At 34.3% G+C, this 21,576-nt stretch overlaps 1 protein-coding gene across 3 annotated transcripts in view; it reads left to right on the forward strand.

Moving 5' to 3' along the window:
- NAALADL2 (N-acetylated alpha-linked acidic dipeptidase like 2) overlaps positions 1 to 20,931 on the forward strand; it is a 1,359,315-nt gene extending 1,338,384 nt beyond the window's left edge. For 2 of the 3 annotated variants that reach the window (XM_080802354.1, XM_080802353.1), the window contains one exon: positions 14,426 to 18,120. In XM_080802354.1, coding sequence (XP_080658480.1) covers positions 14,426 to 14,624 — 199 coding nt within the window. In that variant the 3' untranslated portion in view covers positions 14,625 to 18,120. Of the gene's footprint in view, positions 1 to 14,425; positions 18,121 to 20,590 lie in introns of those variants that run through there. The other variant, XM_080802355.1, reaches the window with a different exon arrangement.
- The last annotated feature ends 645 nt before the right edge of the window (positions 20,932 to 21,576 follow it).

Here is a 21,576-nt window from a genome sequence, read left to right on the forward strand (position 1 = left end):
CTTTATATGGCTCAGAATTCACTTAGTGATATTTTCAGAATATTGGATTAAGGTGTATGCCAGAACATTTATTATGTTTGGAATAAAATTTCAAGATGATTGGTATCCAGATGTCCAGTGCAAAGGACAAATTTCTATTCTTCCTCTCTATTTGGTGCCACAGTTCAAAGAGTTTAGTTAAGAACTGCATATGATTTTTTTTGCATATATTAAATAATAGGATTCAAGAAAGAAGGTAGATAATAGATTAATGTAACTGAACTCATCAAATAAAGTCTATTACTTCAAACACTAGTTTTTATTTTAGTGACATTTATACCTTGCAAAAGAACTAATATCTGTGAATCGGAGTTATTTAAGAAAAATACATAAATTTTAATTGTTTTCTTTAAATATAATATAATTGATTAATAACAGATTGGACTATTGCTTAAACAAACAGAAGTCCACAGTCTAGAGCACCCAGTAAAGGAGAAACTTAGAAAATATTCAGTTAATTCAAATTAATAAACAGGAAAATGAGAAAACAAGGGAAGTTGGAATATAAATTAAGAATGGATTATGGGGGTTGATTATATGTGAATTAGCAAAACCAAATAATTATGGCTTTCTCCCTCTTTTGTGATAGCTTGGTTTATACATCCACTGATTACTTCAAGAAATCTAGTTATTATTACCAAGAGAATGGGCTAAATATCTTAAGTGAGGAGGGTTTACAAATAAGAGTCTAAGTAATAACAGATCTCCTTTATTTTGGGGCCCCAAATGGGCACAAATCCATTGTCAACCTAGCACTTCAAGCCACAACCACCAGTCTATGAGAAATGGAACTCAAAATGATAACTATTTGTCTTCCTGTTTTTAGGAGTAAGGTTTGATTATATATTGCCTAAAAGGTACACATCGAGGGCATCCTGGTGTCTCAGTCATTAAGCTTCTGCCTTCTGCTCAGATCATGATCCCAGAGTCTTGGGGTGGAGCCCCACAATGGGCTCCCTGGTCTGCAGGAAACCTGTTTCTCCCTCTCCCACTCCCCCAGCTTTTGTTCCCTCTCTCACTGTGTCTCTCTGTCAAAATTATTTATTTATTTATAAATAAATAAAATCTTTTTTTAAAAAAGGTGCACATCTTTTTTTTTAAATTATTTTTATTAACATATAATGTATTATTTTCCCCAGGGATACAGGTCTGTGAATCTTCAGGCTTACACATTTCTCAGCACTCACCATATCACATACCATCCCCAATGTACATAAAGCAACCACCCTCTTCACACCCCCCTCCCCCAGCAACCCTCAGTCTGTTTTGTAAGATTAAGAGTCTCTTATGGTTTGTCTCCCTCCCAATCCCATCTTGTTTCATTTTTTCCTTCCTTAACTCCCAAACCCCCCACTCTCAAATTCCTCATATCAGGGAGATCATATGATAATTGTCTTTCTCTGATTGACTTATTTCACTAAGCATATACTCTCTAGTTCCATCCATGTCATTGCAAATGGCAAGATTTCATTTCTTTTGATGGCTGCATAGTATTCCACTGTATCTATATATACCACATCCTATTTATACATTCATCTGTTGATGAACATCTGGGTTCTTTCCATAGTTTGGCTATTGTGGACATTGCTGCTATAAACATTTGGGTGCACGTGCCCCTTCGAATCGCTACATTTTTATCTTTAGGGTAAATATCCAGTAGTGCAATTGCTGGGTCGTAGGGTAGCTTTATTTTCAACTTTTTGAGGAACCGTTGATGGGTTCTGATTATGTCAGATAAAAGATGCACATCCTTTTATCTAACATAATTAGAACCCAATGATTGAAAAGGCAGTTTATTTTAACTAGAATGCTTCACCAGTCATTGATATAGGACCAGGGACTGTTTTGAGGACTATTCCAAGAGTTTAAGTTCTAGATTTACTTTCCTATTTAAGTCACACTAAGAATGCATCATTTAAGATTTCCAGGTTGTCTTCTTATTTTGGAGCAGGAAATAGTTGCTTGTAAAACAATCTAGGGGCAGATATTTTTTCCCCTCCATTGTCACTGTATTTTTTACTTCCCTTTGTTAATAATCTTTTCAGTGATCTCTCCACATAGAACCCAACATTTTCATTTTATCAGTTATTACTTGTGAGTCTTTCTAACACATTCCCAACACATTTGATAGGAATAACTTTCTTTTACACTTAATATGTAATTATTTACATAATGTTAATTAAATGATGTGATTTTGTATATAATGGCACATGTCACTGGAAGAAACCTGTTTGTAAACAAGACAAGACCTCTTACTTAAAAACTCACTGGAGGGAAATATTAAGGATGTATGGTTTTCTCCCAAATGGTTTAAAAAACAAAGTAGGAAAAATGCAGACTCCTTTAATATATCTCAGACCCATTGCATATTAATTTCTTCAGCAGACCTAAAATTTCCTCAGGTTATTCTTATACACATTAAATTCGATAACCGCTGCTGGAATATTATAGAGCACTTGCTAACTTTTAATTGAAGGGAAGAAAATGCTATGAAGTAGAACAGAAATCTAGAGGATTATTCCAAGAGAATCCTGTTGGAATATACTTACCATCACTAGTGTAGTAGATAACTGTTGGGTTGATATTCTAAAATTTATTACTGCCTAATGTCAGATCTTCTTTCCTATATGAGGAGAATTTCCTGTGAGCTTGGTAGGAAGCAATGCTCATGTCCCCACACAGAAGTTGAATAGGTCCAGATAGTTTTTATTTTTCCCTGAGTGAGGGGCCAGGCAATTGGATGATCTCTCCCAGGTCCTTAAATCTGAAATAAGTGATGCAAAAATGTAGGGGCAATTCAAGATTATTCATGCTAGTTGTGGATCAAGACTCTGACAGTGTCTGAGTCCATGTTAAGAGACAGCAGCAATGCTGCCATGGTAAAGATAAAATCTCTGGTGGTATCACTGTGTCAAACAGACATCAGGGACATGAACTTGTTTCTCTAGCAGAATCTTGGAAGTACTCTGTGATACTTAGCTTCTCTTGATTAGTGCCTGGGTCTCAAATGTTTTTCATCACTTCTGTGAATTATAACATATATTATGTGTGTGTGTGTGTGTGTGTATATATATAGATAGATAGATATTTACTGATATAATACTGTAAATGTGTAAATGTATATATATACACACACATGCTTTTTTTACATATTTAACATGTTTATTTTTTCCAGTTTTATTGAAATGGAATTGACATATAATATTGTATTAGTTTAAGGTGCACAACATAATTAATGTACTTATATATTATAAAACAATTACCACAATGACTATAGTTCATATCCATTACCTCGTGTAGTTACAGATTTGTGTGTGTGTGTTTATGTGTGTGTGTGATGAGAACGTTTAAGATCTGCCATCTTAGAAATGTTCAAATATCCAATGTAATATTAACTATAGTCACCATGCTGTATATTTTATCCCCAGGACTTATTTACCTTATAACTGGAAGTTTATGGAAATTTGTACATCTTGATCACCTGTACCCTTTCCCCTCCCCACACCCCCCAACCCCATGCTGTCTCTGGCAACCACCAATCTATTCTCTTCCTATGCTTTTGGGTTTTTTAGATGCTCCATATAAATGAGATTATACAGTATACACATTTTCAATAAATTTATATTTTCTTAAATTAAACATGATTAGTTTTTGATTGGTATAACCAAATGTACATGGACTTTGAGTTGGGTGCCTGTGGACCATTTTCAACCCTATGACACCCACGACTAAGAGTGCAAATGATTATATCTTCCTTCTGAGTTCCCTAAGCAAAGAATAGATATTTCTACTATTTATTTACAATGTATATATTTTTTACAATCAACTTCAACACAATAGAAATTTGCCTATGCAGTATTACATTTTGAAAACAATTACTAAGACTGCAAAATTGGGTGATTTTAGTTTTTTTCTTAATTTGCATAGTAAACTGTATATGAATCTATTTATTTTTTTACAGGTATAAACCACAGCATTTTATTTCCTTATACTAGCAAAAATAGTTACAGATAGTAATACTCCTGTAAATTGTGAAAAAATTTACAGTTAAGGAATAGCACCAGAGTTCCTTTAAAACATCATTTTTTGTCACATTTACAAAGTGAATGTTTAGTAAGTTAACATGTAACAATTTTGTAAAATGTGAAAAGTAATCCTCCTAGTTTTTTAGAATAATTTTACATTAAAACATTGATTCCTTCATTAAATTCCTTCAACCTTTGTGTTCAACATTATAGCTTCAGATGGTCACTCTGTACTTAGTTTTCCTTCTAGCTAAAGTTATACACTTTATTGTTCTGTTAATTTCTATGTTTTCAAATCGTCTCAAATAACATACTTGTTATTTAAGGAAAGCCATACATTTTTTACCTCAAAGAAGTCATTTTCAAACATCAGCTAAATAAATTATGTAAATCTTCAGGTTAAAAAATATCTATAGTTATTAAGGAAAATATGTATGTGTTTTTTAATAATTATATAATTAAAAACTATTGTATATCTGGATACATTTGATGGAAAGTAGCATAAAACCCTACACAAAGTACTAAAGTATCTTGACTCACATAATTGAAAGTTAAGAGAAAAGCAGATTTTAGGTTCAACATCTCTATCATATGACCAAGGAATACATTCCTGTCTTTTAGCTCTGCTTCCATGGTATTGTATCAAAGCTGATTTTCCTCCCGTTGGAAAAAGGAGATGTACCATTTTCAAATTTCATATCCATAACCGTTACTATTCAAAAGCAGAAAACGGATTAACTTTTAGTGATTCTCTCAAAAAAGCAGGTCTTTAAATCTTAGAATCCTGCAGGAAGTCACCCTTCAAATTCAATTCCCAACATATGCCCATTGTTGAAATAATCCATTTGATTAAGGAATTACCATATGCTGACTTGATTAGGACTATGTTATCTGAATCAATATCACGGTGACTGGAATCAGATGAACCAAATTTAACTGATACTATCGGGATCTGCCCCTGGAGATTTTCCCATAAACCATAAGACATGTGGTGAACACTGGATAGAATACTTACAGAAATTGTACTATATGCCCATAAAGAGTATATGACATAGTTAGAGAGCTAAGATACACAAAAAAATTCATAACAAAGCCAATATTTTCTAATAGTCTTTTATATATGTATATATATACATATACATATATATACACATATATATAAACTAAGGTGAAAAGTTTTGTAAAATAGGAAATTAAATAATCTCATACCATAGAATGCATTCTAAATGCATTATATAGATGTACATTAAAATAATAATTTATTCATTATGTGCTTAGCTTTTAACATAGACTTTAAACTCTTTTCTATCCTTGAGCACCTAACATAGCAACTTACTCATATTAGATGTTTAATAAGGGCTGTTGAGTAGAATAAACAAAAATATCAATATTGGCTCAATTACTCACTTTGTTTAAATAGACACAGCCTAAATTATAAACTTTTGCCTTTAGAGTGAACTTTTCAAAACAAATATTTCACACCCCTTTCATTACTGAAATAAAAAAATAAATGAAGAGAAACCTGAATTACTTATTTTGTTTGGTTTTATGACCTCAGCATTGCTGTTTACTAAAGGTAATGAAGGTAAGGAAAGAATAATGGAGAAAGGGAAAATGCAAATATTTGGAGTATAGATTAAAGGAAATGTATTTTTATGTTAATTGCCAAGTGCCTCTAGGGCATTCAAATGAAATTGTCCTTGGAGGGTGCTGATGATAGAAACTCCCATACTAAGAGAAAATGAGTTATAAGCAAGTTAAGAAAGAAAATTTCCTTAGATATTGAGGTCTAAGCCATACATACAGGGGAAGTAAGATGGAAAGAAAAGAACAGTGATGACATTAAGACAAGGAAACAATTACATTAGTGTGAGGAAAAAATGGACAAATTGTGGAAGGTGATAAGGATGTGTTAATCTTTGTCTGATTTCTGGGACCCCTTCTGATTCAATGGGAAATTTTCAAGTGAAGAAATATAACTTTTGTTTATAGGTAAGCCATTAGGCACTGTGCCATTTAAGGGAGTCTTCCCTGAATATCTTAAAAGATATCCTCTTCTCAGGGAACTTCTCTTGAGAAAGAATATATTTAGTTGGACTGAAAAGTATTGGGACATAGAATACAGTTGTTAAGTCTTTCTACATTCCTCTGCTGTCTTTTATATGTAATTTTAATGCAAACAGACAGAATTATTTTTGTTCATTTCTTGGGCTGTACCTCAGCAAGATGATCCATATTAAAACAAAAACAAAACAAAACAAAACAACAACAACAAAACAAACCAAAAAAGCCCAGTATGCCATAATGATTAGCTTATTTTTTGTTCGTAGAAAAATTTCACCTGATAGTCCAAGCAGGTTTTAAAACTTCAAATGAATAAACACATTCTTTGTAATGCATACATCCTGGGGGACTGTTTGGCATGATTTTTCAAGAGTGTCTTTTGAATTCAGCTAGTCACTTAAAGAACAGTCAAATCCACAGCATACATTGTATTAAATTTATTAATGCTATTAAAAGAGAAAAGAGAACTGATTCCTATAGCAACATTAACCTTTCCCTTCCCACAAGGAAGAAGAACACTATAATTCGTATCAATCATTTATTGCCCCATTGAAAATCACCGCCAAATTTAGTAGCTTAAAACAACTCTATTTTGTCTGTAATTCTTCAATATGGCTATCTAGGCTGGACTCAGCTGGGTGATTCTTCTGATTTGGGCCAGGCTGGGTCTCTCTCTGCTATGTTTATGTCTGCACCCAGTGCTTTGGCTGCCAGCTTGGCTGGAGGCTAGCTAGTATAGGAGGGCCTCACTCACTGAACAGCTCCTCTCTCTGTGTTCTCTTTTTTTCCAGCAGCCTAACAGGATCATTCACATGGTGGTTTGGCAGGCTTCCAAAAAAAGAGAAGAAGTGTGCCAGACTTTCTGAAGCATAGGCTCACCACATAAGCCACATTCTACTGGTCAGAGCAAATATTAAGGCCAAACCAGAATCAGCAGGCAAGGGAATAGACTCCGTTTGTTGGTGGATTGGAGCTACAGTCATATTTTGAGGAGGCATGCGTAGAAGGAGGGGAATAATGAAAGCCATTTTTGTAAACAATCTACACATGTTATTTCATTCTCAATTGTCTATGGAGTGAGTTTGTGGCTTGATGATATCACAAAGGTCCTAATTCTCATTCTGCTTTTGCAAGTATAGACCAAATTCAAATTTTGTTGAAAGATATCTGTACTATAAGTAGTGTAGCCATGTATGTTGTGACTTCTCATGGACATAGTATCCAAGTCAATGGTCTTTCCTAATGTTGATATACCTACAGCAATCCACTGTTAACTATGGAGTACAGTTAGTATAATAATTAAAAAGAATTAGCCACAATTGTAAATTTTGAGCTGGACTTTTTTTCTCCACATGCAGTATGCATACCCAGTTTTGAAAGACATAGTTTATTATTTGCTGTGATTTCATTTAGAAGTTTCTCAACATGAAGTATAATGAATGCTAACTCAAGTTTAAGATGGATGGCATCCTGTGACCATTTATGGATATAAGAAGGAACATTTGAAAGAGAGTCATCGTTTCCATCATTAATTTGCTAATTCACACACAAGGAAATGACTCATGAAGACTTTAGCTCCCTGTGTTTCAAAATTCATTTTCTTCGGTTTTCCTTTGCCTTAGCTGAATGGGAAAGATTTGTCAGTTGAGTAAAGATGCTTCGTCTCCTTCAGTGATGCTACGGGAGTTATTAATTAGGTTTCTGAGTTTGGCACTGCTCTTTCCTGGTCACCGTGATGTGTCATTGAAACAGACCCATTAAAATGAGTGATGTATGTTGTAATTTCATTAGTGTCATCAATAATGTATTACACTTTCCTTTTAGTAGTCTCTTTGTGTTGTGTGTGGGTCAGGATGACTGTATGAATTACATTTATAAGATCCAAATTGTTACAGATGAGGGAAGATAGGCATGAGGGTGGAATTAATGTTATTTTAAACATGATAACTACAAAAATGATTTCAATTAAATAATATTTTAATTAGGTCTGATGTCTCTACATGCCATACTGAGATACATGTTGTGTGTATGCAAATAAGATGGTGATTTATTGAATTAATAACACAGTCCATTCTCTCTACAAGGTAACTTTCTGAAGTAGACTAAAGCAGGTGTATGTAAGAGCAGGAATGGTTCATTAAGGAATATAATTCCTTAGTGGTTATAAAAGGTAGACTGTTAACATGGAAACTTTTCAAGTGTATTTTCTTACTTTCCTTCCATCCTATTTTCCTTCCAGACATGTGCCTTTTGACTGGTTATTTGCCAATTCCCAGTCTACTTTAAGCTGAAAAATAAGACCCATCATTGAGAAAAGCAAGACATATTTGAGTACTCTGATATAGGATATGTTTTTTTTTTAAGATTTTTATTTATTTATTTGACAGAGATCACAGTAGGCAGAGAGGCAGGCAGAGAGAGGGGGGAAGCAGGCTCCCTGCCGAGCAGGGAGCCCGATGCGGGGCTCGATCCCAGGACCCTGAGATCATGACCTGAGCCAAAGGCAGAGGCTTTAACCCACTGAGCCACCCAGGTGCCCCTGATATAGGATATGTTATTGAAATCTTTTAACTCCATTTATTTGAGATTTAATTCTGGAGACTTATGAGAAAACAAAGAGCTTTTGGCTTAGAAGCTTCCACCAGAATCACTGATCTAATTTAAAATATTTTCAAAGGCAAGAATCATTTGCATATTAAAAATGGTATAGTAGTTTTGTCTCCCCAAGAATGATCTGGGGGTACTTAGAGTTAATGATTGACTATGTAAGAAAGTTCTGAGAACTAAGAAATACATGAAAATGTATGTGATGAAATGTAAAAACATGGCTGGGCTTTGATTTTTGTCTTCCATCCAAATATTAAAACTAAAATACTGTGAGGATACTTTTTTGAGAAAGGGTTCCAAATACAGAAATTTATTTTATATAAGTGGAAAGCTAAATAGTACACATTTAAGGGTGCCTGGGTGGCTCAGTGGGTTAAGCCTTTGCCCTGGGCTCGGGTTGTGATCCCAGGGTCCTGGGATGGAGCCCTGCAGCGGGCTCTCTGCTCAGCGGGGAGCCTGCTTCCTCCTCTCTCTCTGCCTGCCTCTCTGCCTACTTGTGATCTCTGTCTGTCAAATAAATAAATAAAATCTTTAAAAAAAACAGTACACATTTAGTACACAAAAGAAAGATAGGAGCTTCTTCTGGAAATCAGGAGGAAAAATTATTTTTCTCATGAAAATTTTAAAAAGATATTTTTGTTATCCCAAATTTGTTTATAAGATAAAGCAATCTATCCAGGTAAAAATACTTCTATCACAATAAAGATCAACTAACTTAAGCTATATCAGCAGCTCCCCAAAATGAAAGTTTTCTCTTACATTATGATGAAAGAATCTGGTTACTTATCTTCAAGTAGAATCTCAATATTTGTAGTTTTATGCTGATTTGTATCCAATTTGGGTAGAAATGGATATGAGTGTTTATCTTACATAATAGCTTGCCACAGCTTACTACTTGAATCATGTAGCATATGGAAATGTGTTTAGCTCCTTGTGGAATTTCACAAACCAAAAAAGGATCCATTTCTATTCACTTGGCTTGTTTATAGTCATTATAAAAGTATGTTACTGTGTTGCTTACTACTCAGAAAAAGCAAATGTTGGCACACTACAGACTCTATTGCATTGGTCTTTAAGAAGTACATGTATTGCTTTCCAGTTTAAAAAAAAAAGAGAGAGAAATCATATTTCTTGTGTTTTAGACCTAAACATCCTTTTAAGGATATTTTTTTATTCCTCTACCTTATTACCCTTCTAGATACTTTATAGTAATTATGCCAAAATTTTAGAGATATATATATATATATACATATATATATGTATTAGAGATTGTGCTCATGATTAAATGAATTGTCACTGAGGGATTAATCTTGTAACCTTTTATGAGCATGTTTTATTAATATCTTATCATTAAATTTAATATTAATAATATTTAACATTTAATAACCATAGAATGTATATGTAGGACTGTATTTTGTGCCAGTAGATTTTGAAAATGTGGAAAGGTCACTATACTAGTATAAAAATTATTAAACATGTTCCCCATAATATATTAATTACACTCATTCAACTAATTTAAGAGGCAGTTCTGGATAATGGAGATTATAATACTTTTGTTTGTCAGCATGCTTAACAATATGCCTTTCAGGAATGGGAAGTATTTGGTATAGCTTTTCAAAATATCTTTTGCACTCTTACATTCTGGAAATATATTTGCCATGGACTATTTATAGTTAAACAGAAAACTTATGAAGTAGAAGGAGAGAACTTAAAACTATTCTATTATACTAATTTAGTTATTCTTATTGCAAACAGTATGTTATCTATAAAAGAGTACTTTTAATTGATTGAATAATTAAATATATTTTAAACTTTTTATCCTCAAAAGATCTCAGTTATTAAGTAATTTTCCTTTATCATACACACACACACACACACATTTGGTAGGTATCCTGACACTAAAAACCCACTCCTTTTTTAAAAATGGCAATTGAAAAAGATTATGTAAAGATGAAAAAAGTAACTTTTGTATAGACTGTGGCAGGTAGGAGAATACATGTGACTATCTGAGGCAATTTTATCTCTATTTGGAAAAATTCCATGGTAGTATCAATATTCCTCTGTATTATTTGGTTTCTTTTATTTCCTACCCTCCTTAATGATGTGAAAGTAGTAAAACTAATATTTAGGGAAACTGTAATTAGGTATTTCACTAATTCTCACTATTTTAAGTTATTTTAATAAAATAAAAACTTTTACACATAGGAACATGTACATATGGATACTGTATGTATGTACATGTATAATGGGTTACATGATTATATTAGCATGGTTGAATGGCTTCTTCTGACAATCTCTTTAATTTTATGAATACTATGGAAGTGGCAGAAGGGAAATCTCTGTTTTAAAAAGAGTGTTCTAATTGTGGAAACAGATCCAAATTTTTCTCAGAGTACAATTTGTGGACCAGAGAATTATACATGATCCATTTGCCACTCCATTTGGAAGATGTTTTTCTCCCTCCCATATTCAGGGAATATATGTTTCTTAATACAAATTTTATACCTGAATTTAAGAGTATTTGGAATCTAGAAAGTACCTTTCTTGCTCTGCTCTATTTAATTTGTATAATGCCTAGTTTACTCATAGGCACAAAAGTCAAGGATCTTGGATTATTAGGGATAGTTCTCATTTTAAATTATCTGTTTTGAAAAATTCAATGAAATAGCTTCTGAGTTTAAGGGTCTTCTGCCCTACTGCCTCCCACTATGTACTTACTGTCAACTTAAATTTTTTTTAAAGATTTTACTTATTTATTTGACAGAGAGAGATCACAAGTAGGCAGAGAGGCAGGCAGAGAGAGAGGGAGAAACAGGCTCCCCGCTGAGCAGAGAGCCCGATGCGGGGCTCGATCCCAGGACCCTGGGATCATGACCTGAGCCGAAGGGAGAGGCTTTAACCCACTGAGCCACCCTGACGCCCCTTAAATTTTTCTCCAAAGACAGAAATTTAAGACAGTTTTATTCTTAAATATTTAATGCTTAAAATGCAAAACAAAGTGGATTGATGTAATTTATACCAATATGATTGAGGATCTACTAAGTTCCCATCACTGAACTAAGCCTGATAAAAATTTAGGTAATTAAATCACCATGACTGAAGATCTCCTGTATTCACAACACTAAATGAGACCTGATAAAGAAGTAATGTTTTTCTCAACCCTGGTGTGAAAGCAATGATATCATAGCATATCCTTGCAAATATAGGGTGCAGTGTCACATAGCAGAGAAGAAAAGACACTGAAAAGATGGGGAAGTCAATATGGTCAGAGACCAGTTAGATACATATGGAAAAGAGATGACTTGCAGGGTTCTGGCATGAGTGATTAGGTAGATTACGTAAACCACAGAATACAAAGTGGGAAGTTTGGGAGAAGCTGAGGTAGAGGAGTTTGGAGGAGATAGAAAACAAGAATTCAGAACTCTCTCTAAGTGGAGGTTAGTGTCAGGGAAAGTATAAGTTAGTTAAATCTGTACCATGGTCCATCATCTTTTCAAAATTAACCATCACTGTGTAACTCACATCTTTGTCACCTTTCATCTGGACTAAGTGGTCCTCCAGGCTTTATATTACAAAGTGATCATGCCAAATAAAATCTCATAACCTTTCTCTTTGGCTTAAAACCTTTCACTGCTTTCTTATGCCTTTCAGAAAAAGTGAGATGTCCTTCACTTGGTATGGAAGGGTCACTAGGATGGCTGGATTTCCTCTCCCAGCTCCTCTATAGCTGCCTGCTGGCCTTGCACATTGTTCATACAGAAGCACTGACACTGATTTACTGGGCAGACCAAACTATTTTAGAAATGTGTACCTTTGGATATACTATCCCTCCTGCATAGGGTGCTGTTTCTGCTTTCCACCTTGTTTCCTTGCCTAAAACTTTGTAACCTGTCACTCAAGAAGATGCTCAAATATTCTCTATTGTGAAATATTTTCTGACCCTTTTCAATGGCAACACTGCATCTGTTATCACTATACCTTTCATTTTTAATTTGATAGACACCTGTATTTTAATTATTTATATCTGCTTCTCTCATCAGACCATGGAATTTCAGCTAGTTTGGGCTAGGAATAAATCAAATGATGTAATAATCCATAGTTCTCTGCCAAAATGCATCTCTTTCTATCTATCAATGATAAAAGGCCAAATTCTTCTTTCTAAGAAATTTGGATAAATTTCAGGGAACCATTTAATATACACTCCACACTTATGAGAAGATAGTATTCTAAATATCAAATATATACAAAAGAAGAGAGAATGTATAATACATTCTATTATCCAGTTTCAACAATTTTTAACTAATGGTCAATCGTGTTCCATCTATACTGTCCATGGCTCCAGTCCCCTTTTTCCTCCCAAATGTTTTGAAGTAAAGTCCTAGACATGATATAATCATTCATTTGCAATATTACTCTATGTATTTCTAGAAAATAAGGACACTTTTTGAAAATATACCGATGATAACATCATCACACCTAAAATATTAACAATTCCTTAATATTAACAAATCTCCAATTAGTAGTCAATTTTGCACTGCTTCTCATTCTTTAAACAGTTTGAGTAAAAGTCTGGTTAAGTCTATACTTCATGACTGGTTGATAATGTTTCTTTTGGTCTAAAGCAGTAGCTGTCCATCAGAGGCAATTTTGCCCTGTCAGGGACAGTTTTGGCAGTCTGGAGACATTTTTGGTTTTCACAACTGCTATGGACTGAATGTTTGTATCCTCCCAAAATTTATGAGTTAAACCCCTAACCCCAACATGGTGGTATTTGTAGGTGGGGACTTTGGGAGCTAATTAAGGTTAGATGAGTTCATGGAGGGGCGGCCCTCGTGATGGGACAAATGCCCTTATAAAATGAGGAGAAGACACAGGATCTCTCTCTCTCTCTCTCTCTCTCTCTCTCTGTGTGTGCGCACCATGGAGGGACTTGTGAGAATGGAAACAGGGAGAAGACTCCAACCAAGAGCCTAGCCATGCTGGCACCTTGGTCTCAGACTTCCAGCCTAAGAACTGTGAGAAATAAACCTTTGCTGGTCAAGCCACTCAGTGTTGATATTCTGTTACAGCAGCCTGAATTCAATGACACAACCAAACGAGAGAGTTACTGGTGTCTAGTGGGTGGTGGCCAGGGATACTGCTAAACATCCTGTAATGCATAGGACAACTGCACAAAAAAGAATCACCCAGCCACAAATGTCAAGGAGCCCGAGGTTGGCAAACCTTAGTCTGGAGGTTTTCCTTCACCTATTTTTTATTGCAATTATTTGTGGAATAAGCAGGGGTGATTTGTCCTACAGAGTTTCCCACGGTTCCCATTTGCTAATGACACATCATTGCATCATTTAAGGTATTTCTCTGTCTCTTGTATTTATTAACAATTAGATTTAGAAGCTTCATCAGATTCAGATTCAACTTTTTCAGCAAAACTACTTCATTCTATTTCACAGATAGTATTGTACACTTCCATGAGGGGGCATATAATGTCTAATTATCTCTTATCACTATAGGAAACTTGATGACCCATGTCTGCATTCAATTCATGAGAGGTTGGAAAATGATGATATGGTATTTTTATAATTTCTTCATTTACTGCAAATGTCACTATTTCTTGGAAATAGTTATTATGATGTTCGATATGAAAAGAGCATCGTGCCTACGACATTTACACATTCCTTATTTCTCTTTAGAAATATCCTGTACCACCTTGATGAGAAGACAAGCCAGTTTTCAATCCTCCTGGAGGCACAGGAGCGCTGCCAGTTACTTGCCTCAAATGAGAGCCTTCAAGAAGCCCTGTCAGAGGTGCTGTACAGCATTAATTCAGCTCAGGTTTACTTCAAAGCAGGACTTGATGTGTTCGAGGATGTCTTGGCTGGAAAGAACTGAGTAAACTCCCAGCATTTTAAAAAGTTTGTTTACAATTTCTCAAGCAAAAGCTCTAATCTAACCGGATTTTCTGACATTGAAGACTTTCCCTCCAGTGACTTTTTATACAAGTCTAAAGCTATTATGACATCGTGTTTTTAAATGTACATATAAAAGAGCATTTTGCACATTTAATATTTTCTTATATCGACATCTCTGAATATGTCAAAGCAAGTTATTGAAATAATCCTTAAGATTTATCTGTTAAAAAGAAATCTGCTGTATTTTTGTATATATAAAATATGTGGGGGGAAAAGTTCCAAGATGTTCTGGACAATCTTCACTCCTAGGGATAAAACATATAGGAATGGAAGTTAAAACATATAGGAATGGAAGCTATTAATGACCTAGTTTCTGTAATAGAAATGGAGAGTTGATATGATTTCAGATTAACTTCACTAGTAAGTATTCAATATGAAGAATTCAAGTATTCCGACTGACTGATTGGTCGACCAAAACCACTTTGAATGTTTCTATTTTATGAAATGAAGTGCCTGTTCGTAATACAACTAGATGTAGTAATACACTGGTTATGAAATTGTATTTTTTAAGTATTAATGAAAAAAAGAGCCATAAACATTCCAGGGGAAAATCTCAAAGTAGCTGCACAGAGCAATTTAAATGCAAATTTTTTCCTAACAACTTATAAGGTGACTAGCTTTGAAACCCCTAATTTGCTTCAGTTGATTTTGTACAAATTTCAGGAGTGATATATGTCTTATGAGGGAGAAAATATTTCTGATTTCTTCTTCTGTTGGTTCTGTTGGAAGCACTGAAACCCAGCTACTCTAAAATGAAAGCATTTTGCATCGCTATTCCTTCTTGTATTTTTTTCTGAAACTCCTTCCTGTAAGGCAGTTTTAACAGAAAACCATGTAATTTCCACAGGAAAGTAGCAAAGTTTCTCTTTGAAAACCCAAACTATCTTGAAAAGCATCAAATTGCTATTTCTGCCACTGACAAAAAGGACTTACAATGAAAGAAATAGTTGTTTGATCAATGGAAAACTTCTTAATTCTGTGAAGAGGCTTTTGATATTTTTCCTCCTTTATCCTTCATTGTGACTAAGATGAAAGTGTAGCAAATATTCATACTTCTAATTTTATGCAGAAAATACAGTGTTACTTTACTACAAGAGTGTGTCTTTCCCACACTTCAGTTCTTCTCTCATGTGGAAAATGAAGTTTTTCATATTGACATTGTCATGAAATGGCCCCAGCATCCACTATTTCCCCAGAAGCCCAACATTCTGTCTGTTAGGTGACAGTTTATACTTTGAGCTTTATCCTTAGAAATGTTCTTTTGGTATTGAATAAAGTAATTTCCCTTAGGAAATGTACCCTCAGTATATTTTATGTGAATTGTCTCCACCTAACACAACACCCAGACACACTTCCCTTTGTAGATACTCCACCAGAGCAACATTACAGCCAATGCTTGTATGTCGAAGTCTCCAGTTTTTATGGATAAGCGTAAACCTACTCTTGGTTTAAAGAAAAGCTACAGTTGAGGGGAAAGAATTAATCAGTATTGATTAATTGATTTATAAGGGTCAGCTGTTCCTATCATAAGTAATGTTGATATGCTCAAGGCAAAGAGGAGAATTGATGCAATTAGCTGGATAATTCAAGCAGAAATCCATTTTCCTATGAATTGCCTGTGTGCACGTATTTTTAAGTGACAAATGAAACTACCTTACACATTTTTTTTGAAACCAGTGTGCTTGTTTGAAAATATTTCCTATGTTGAGGAGAATCTACAAGGAAAAGCTAAGAGGACCAGCTTCTTGCGTGCCTCAGTGTCAGTGCCCTGATTTCTGGTCCACAGAAATCAATAGCAGAACAGAGGGGAAAGACACACACAAACACTGTTCAGGGCCAAATAAGAGAATGCTTTCTCCCGAAGGATCCTCCATATTTAATCAAGCTTTCATGTGTTCCTTCTAGTTCTTCGTTATAGTTGAAGTTAATGTAAACCAAACGACATTTTGAAGTTGAAGCTGAATTTAAAGCAAGCAAAAGCAAATAATCATTAGTTTGGTAGTTTATCATTTGAAAACAAAATCCTAAGGAAACTCACTCCCTAGTCTGTAAGACTGTCGAGAGCACAAAATACATGTTTGTACGTTTTTGTCTAAAGATTGCATACCTATGTAAACCACATTGCATAGATAAAAATCTCAACATTATGTATTATCCCTTCTAGATTATATATTTGCTATTTGAAAAAAAAAGCTAAAATTAACTATGTGCTAGTGTGTTTTTATCAGTCTATTTAAGAGATTATGTGAAGAAAGTAAATTATAATTAAAACGGATGTCCACTAATTCTATAGATGCTGCTTTAGATCTTCGACTACAACAAACCTCTTAACTAGAACATCACTGCTATGGTGTTCCTCTAAATTTATATCATTTAAATTTTTTTTTCCTTAACAAATCCAAGTAAATAAAATCCTATGCAAATTAATTACAAGTGTTTTTGGTGAATTGATAGTAGGTTCACACTGTTGCGGAGATATCCGGGTGGCTGGTACTTCTCACAATCCTTCGTTTATAGAATGGTGCCAGGGCACAATGAGTCACAAATTGTTACTCTCCCAAGAAAATATGGCATACATTCACCACTTAAATTTGGGTTCAGGAAAGGTATGCGTGAGCTACTGCCCTTTGTGGAAAAGCAGAGGTTGCATGAAAAGAAAGCCTGAGACATTCTGGTCTAAGCCCTAGGAAATTATCCTTAGCCAGGGAAAGCATTGTCACTCTCATCAGAGGCAGTGAGTGAAGCCAAAGTGATTAGCAACATAATATAGTCCATGGGTTAGTTAGTAGCAAAAACACTAAACTAAAAAAAACTGGAATTTAAGTTTCTCTGCTTTTTCATGCAATATGTCCAGTTCTCTCCCTGAGGTGCTAGGGCTACAGATGTTTTTTTCCCAGTGCATTCTATGTAACTAGCAATTTAACCAGAGGCTATATGGGATGGAATCACTGCTTTTAATTAAGGGTTCGTTCATTCTCTGACTATAGACGGAACTGTCTATAGTTCCCTGTTCCTACAGGGAACCCAGGAAAAGGACACTAAGACTGGGTACTTGGGAGAAATGGAGAGAGTCTCTACATGACACCAGGAAGGAGAACATTGAGTAAAATGCTTCTAAGAGAGGACGTTTTAGCTTTGTATTAAATCAGCAGTCTAACTCAGTAGTTCCCAAAATATGGTTTTGGAGGAGTGAGGCCTAGGAATGCTCATCTTTAGCAAGATTGCTCAGATAATATTCAAGTACACTGAAGTTTAAGAATTTCTAATCTACATTGATCCTGGGTCTTGAGAAACATTACTTGGTAATATATGTAAATAAAATAAAGAGTCACGATAACAGGAAGGACCTAAAACTTTGCTGTTAATGGCACCATTAGAAGAAAAGAGACAGAGAGAAACCATTGCATCTCTCTCTCAAAAAAAAAAAAAAAAAAAAGGATGCAGACACAGCTAACATCTGTGCCTACTACATGTCAGGCAGTATTATAGACTTTTTCACACATTTGTTTCTTCTAACTGAACCCCCACGGTAACCCATTTTAGAAATGAAGACATTTGGTTGAGCGACTTGTCCAAAATTCCACAGCTAATAAAAATGGCTGAAGTGTCTCCCTGCTGGGTTCTCTGGTATTCAGTCCCGTGTTCCTCACACTGAGTGCTGCAGAAAACATCAGAAGAATTTTTTGGTTATAGAACGTGATGTAACTGAAAATTTTAATGTGTTTCTGCACAACTGATCAAACTGTGTTAGCCTGCCGTTTTACTAGTTTAATTAAAGAGTTTGAAGAAACAGTTTACATCATTCCCTATGATGTTGGCCCACCCTAGCAATGGTAGGCGTATGTAGATAAATTAGAAGCTATCTATAAAAGCATTAAAAATAAGTGTACCATTGTAAAATATCATGGTAACTAGATGAAACAACATAAAAAGAGACGAGAAGCCACATATTTCACAATTTCCTCCTCGAAATGCCTGTATAATTTCGCTGAAAAAAAAAGAAGAGCAGGTGCTGGGATTTACAACCATAGTTTTATATCATCCTTAAAGATTCAGAAAAACTAATTGACTTTTTAAAATACACACACACACACAATACACACACACACACACACACACACACGGCACAGTAGATTTCCCCATTGAAAAAATAGGTGCATGAAAATAAAATAAACAATGATCTGTTAGCATCTGCCTAATAATGAATCAGCAACTTTGCCTCCAATGAGAAACTATAATTATTTGCACAATAAATTGGTAGACCTAGCCAAAAATGTTCTCAAGAGACATTCTGTGGAATGTGTAATTAATTACTCCAAAAATTAAGCTTTCTCTGAGGGTAGCACATTGTCATCTCATTGGTTTAATAGGCAATTTAAATGTGCCTTAGCCACACATTCTCCTAGTAGAAAAGAATTATTTTAAACTGCCAATCCACATGTTGGGTGGAAGGGAAATGGAACCACATATTCCAATAAATATATCAGCAACATAACTGTTCCATCACAAGATCATGAATGTAACCCAAGGGAAAGCTAAACAAACAATGTGTTATTTGAGAAAAGAAATACTCTGCCTAGCTTCTAGTGAATCGGTATTTCTTGCATAAATTTAAATTATGGGCTTAAAACAGCCTCAGAACCTGCTATTCTGAATGATGTTTAAAACTTCATGTATAAATACTTTTCAGTTAAGTGAGTTTTATGCAATTCAGAATTACAGGTGACAAGAACTTGAAAGGACAGTTGGAAAAGAAATCTTTAAAATGTAACCTTTTCTGGTCATCACCATATTCACTCAATTTCCTGTTTTCTCTTTCTAGATATACTCTAGCAATGGGATTAGAGTATTTAGGATCTATTCATCTCAATATATATTTATCTGTTAATCAGCCGGAGCTTTATTTCCATAATTCCTTTCCATTCTACTTTGAAGGTATACACTGACGTGATTTAGCATACTTGGGAGACCTTGCTTATTATGAAGTAACATTTTTCGTAAGGACATTTCTAATCTCATATTCAGATTGTATCTAAATTTACAAAGCAAGGGATTAAACTGAGGCACTTTCAGGTAGCATTCAAGAAAAAGGAGCTGCTTCGAATTTTAATATGCTTCTGGTTAGATTACCCCATGTTTAGATTATACAGTTATATAATTTTCTGTAACCAAAATGGTAATTTTGATGTTTTCAGCCAAAACCCAATCACTGAAGCCAAGGAAATGCATGGCTACTCTAATTTCTTAAGCAGGATGCTGTCAAGAATTAATTCAGGAACAGTTGATCCAGTGCTCACATCTAGACAATGTTTTAATGAGTATAGACAGATCCTAACAGTATTCCCTCTACTTCCTTTGATGCCGTAAGCCAATAACCACTGAGGTAGCTTTTCTCAGAAGGTAACATTTTATTTCCCAGGGGCTAATTAATATGTACCACCTCAGTCCCCAGAGAACTACACAGGTGTCTGTACTATGCCATATGTCATGTGCTATATTCCAGCAAGCTCAAGAGATTAATATACAATCATTATTATGAATTATTATGTTGCATTGAAGTTAATGTCGGTCTTTTGTTCTAATTAAAGTACAGACTTGGCATCTGAATAGAAGCTTAGCTAGAGATGTGAAGTTAGAGTCTCTGTTTTAATGAACTACATATATTTTTCAATCAAAATGTGTAATTATTTAATTATCTGGTCTGCTCAGTAAGTATATAATTCTTTCTTTAAAGAATCTTAGTCAATATGTTACTATGCAGATGAATATTCTCAGAGTGTGTTTCCTCTTTTGAAATTCTTAGCCATTGTCGAGTCATGCTTTCATTATATTTGCGGTACTGTTTTATTCCTATTAATAATTATTATTTCTTTATCTTTACATCAGGCTGCTGCACATGGACTACCTTACGCTGAAAGTCAAGAAAAAAATGTGATTACAAAAGCAGTTTTATCATACCTGTTTAATAAGAAATAAACACACAAACAAGCAAACAAAATATTTTACCATACCATTGCAAATTGTCTGTAGGAAGCAAAATACCCAGATGGTTAAGTGTAGCTCATTTAATTATATTCCAAAGAGGTTATAAATAATTCCATTTAGAAGTTGAGATAGGACTCTATTAGGTAATTTAGTGTTTACATTTCACACAGAAAGGTTTAGTGGCAAATATATCACACACATTTTAACTTGTTACTTGGAGAATATGAGTAGACTATATTCAGAAAAGAAAAAAAAAGGATTTCTAGGACACTTTGAAGGGCTAGTTTGTTTTTGTAGACCTCTAGAAAAATCAGCACATTATTTTGATAATTGTTTCCTATATGTGTTTAAAATGTTAACATATGCCATACATTTTTAATCATGCCTTCAGTGTAGCAAAATTTAGATATGTAAAATACTATCATAAATAAAATGTCTCAATTGCAAAAAATTGTAAAAAAACAATAAAATAATATGGTCTTTAAGAATAGTGAAGAGCAGGGTAAGATTTAGAAATTAACTTAGGATAAAGTTGGAGGACAATCTCTTCAATTAAATTTGCTTTGATTAAAAACAAGTATCTCTCAAGGGGTATCTCAATTACTAAATTGCACTAAACTATTATAGTATTGAATATTGTTCAAAATAATTTGATTATCACGTGTGATTCAGAAATCTTTTCTTCACACAGAAATTTCACTGTCATTGTCTTTGCTGTGACTGATTTTTAATGATGTTGATTTTGATGACATTGTCCACGATTTTTTAAAATTACTATATAGGTTGGAATGTCTAATTTCTATGATGCATGGATGCCCATCAGGAACATAGTGCTTTCTATATTTAGCCCAGGTGTGATTTCTATTTATTTTACTAATGTTTTAATG

The sequence above is a fragment of the Martes martes genome, assembly GCF_963455335.1.
Source record: "Martes martes genome assembly, chromosome: 1".
Taxonomy (NCBI): domain Eukaryota; kingdom Metazoa; phylum Chordata; class Mammalia; order Carnivora; family Mustelidae; genus Martes; species Martes martes.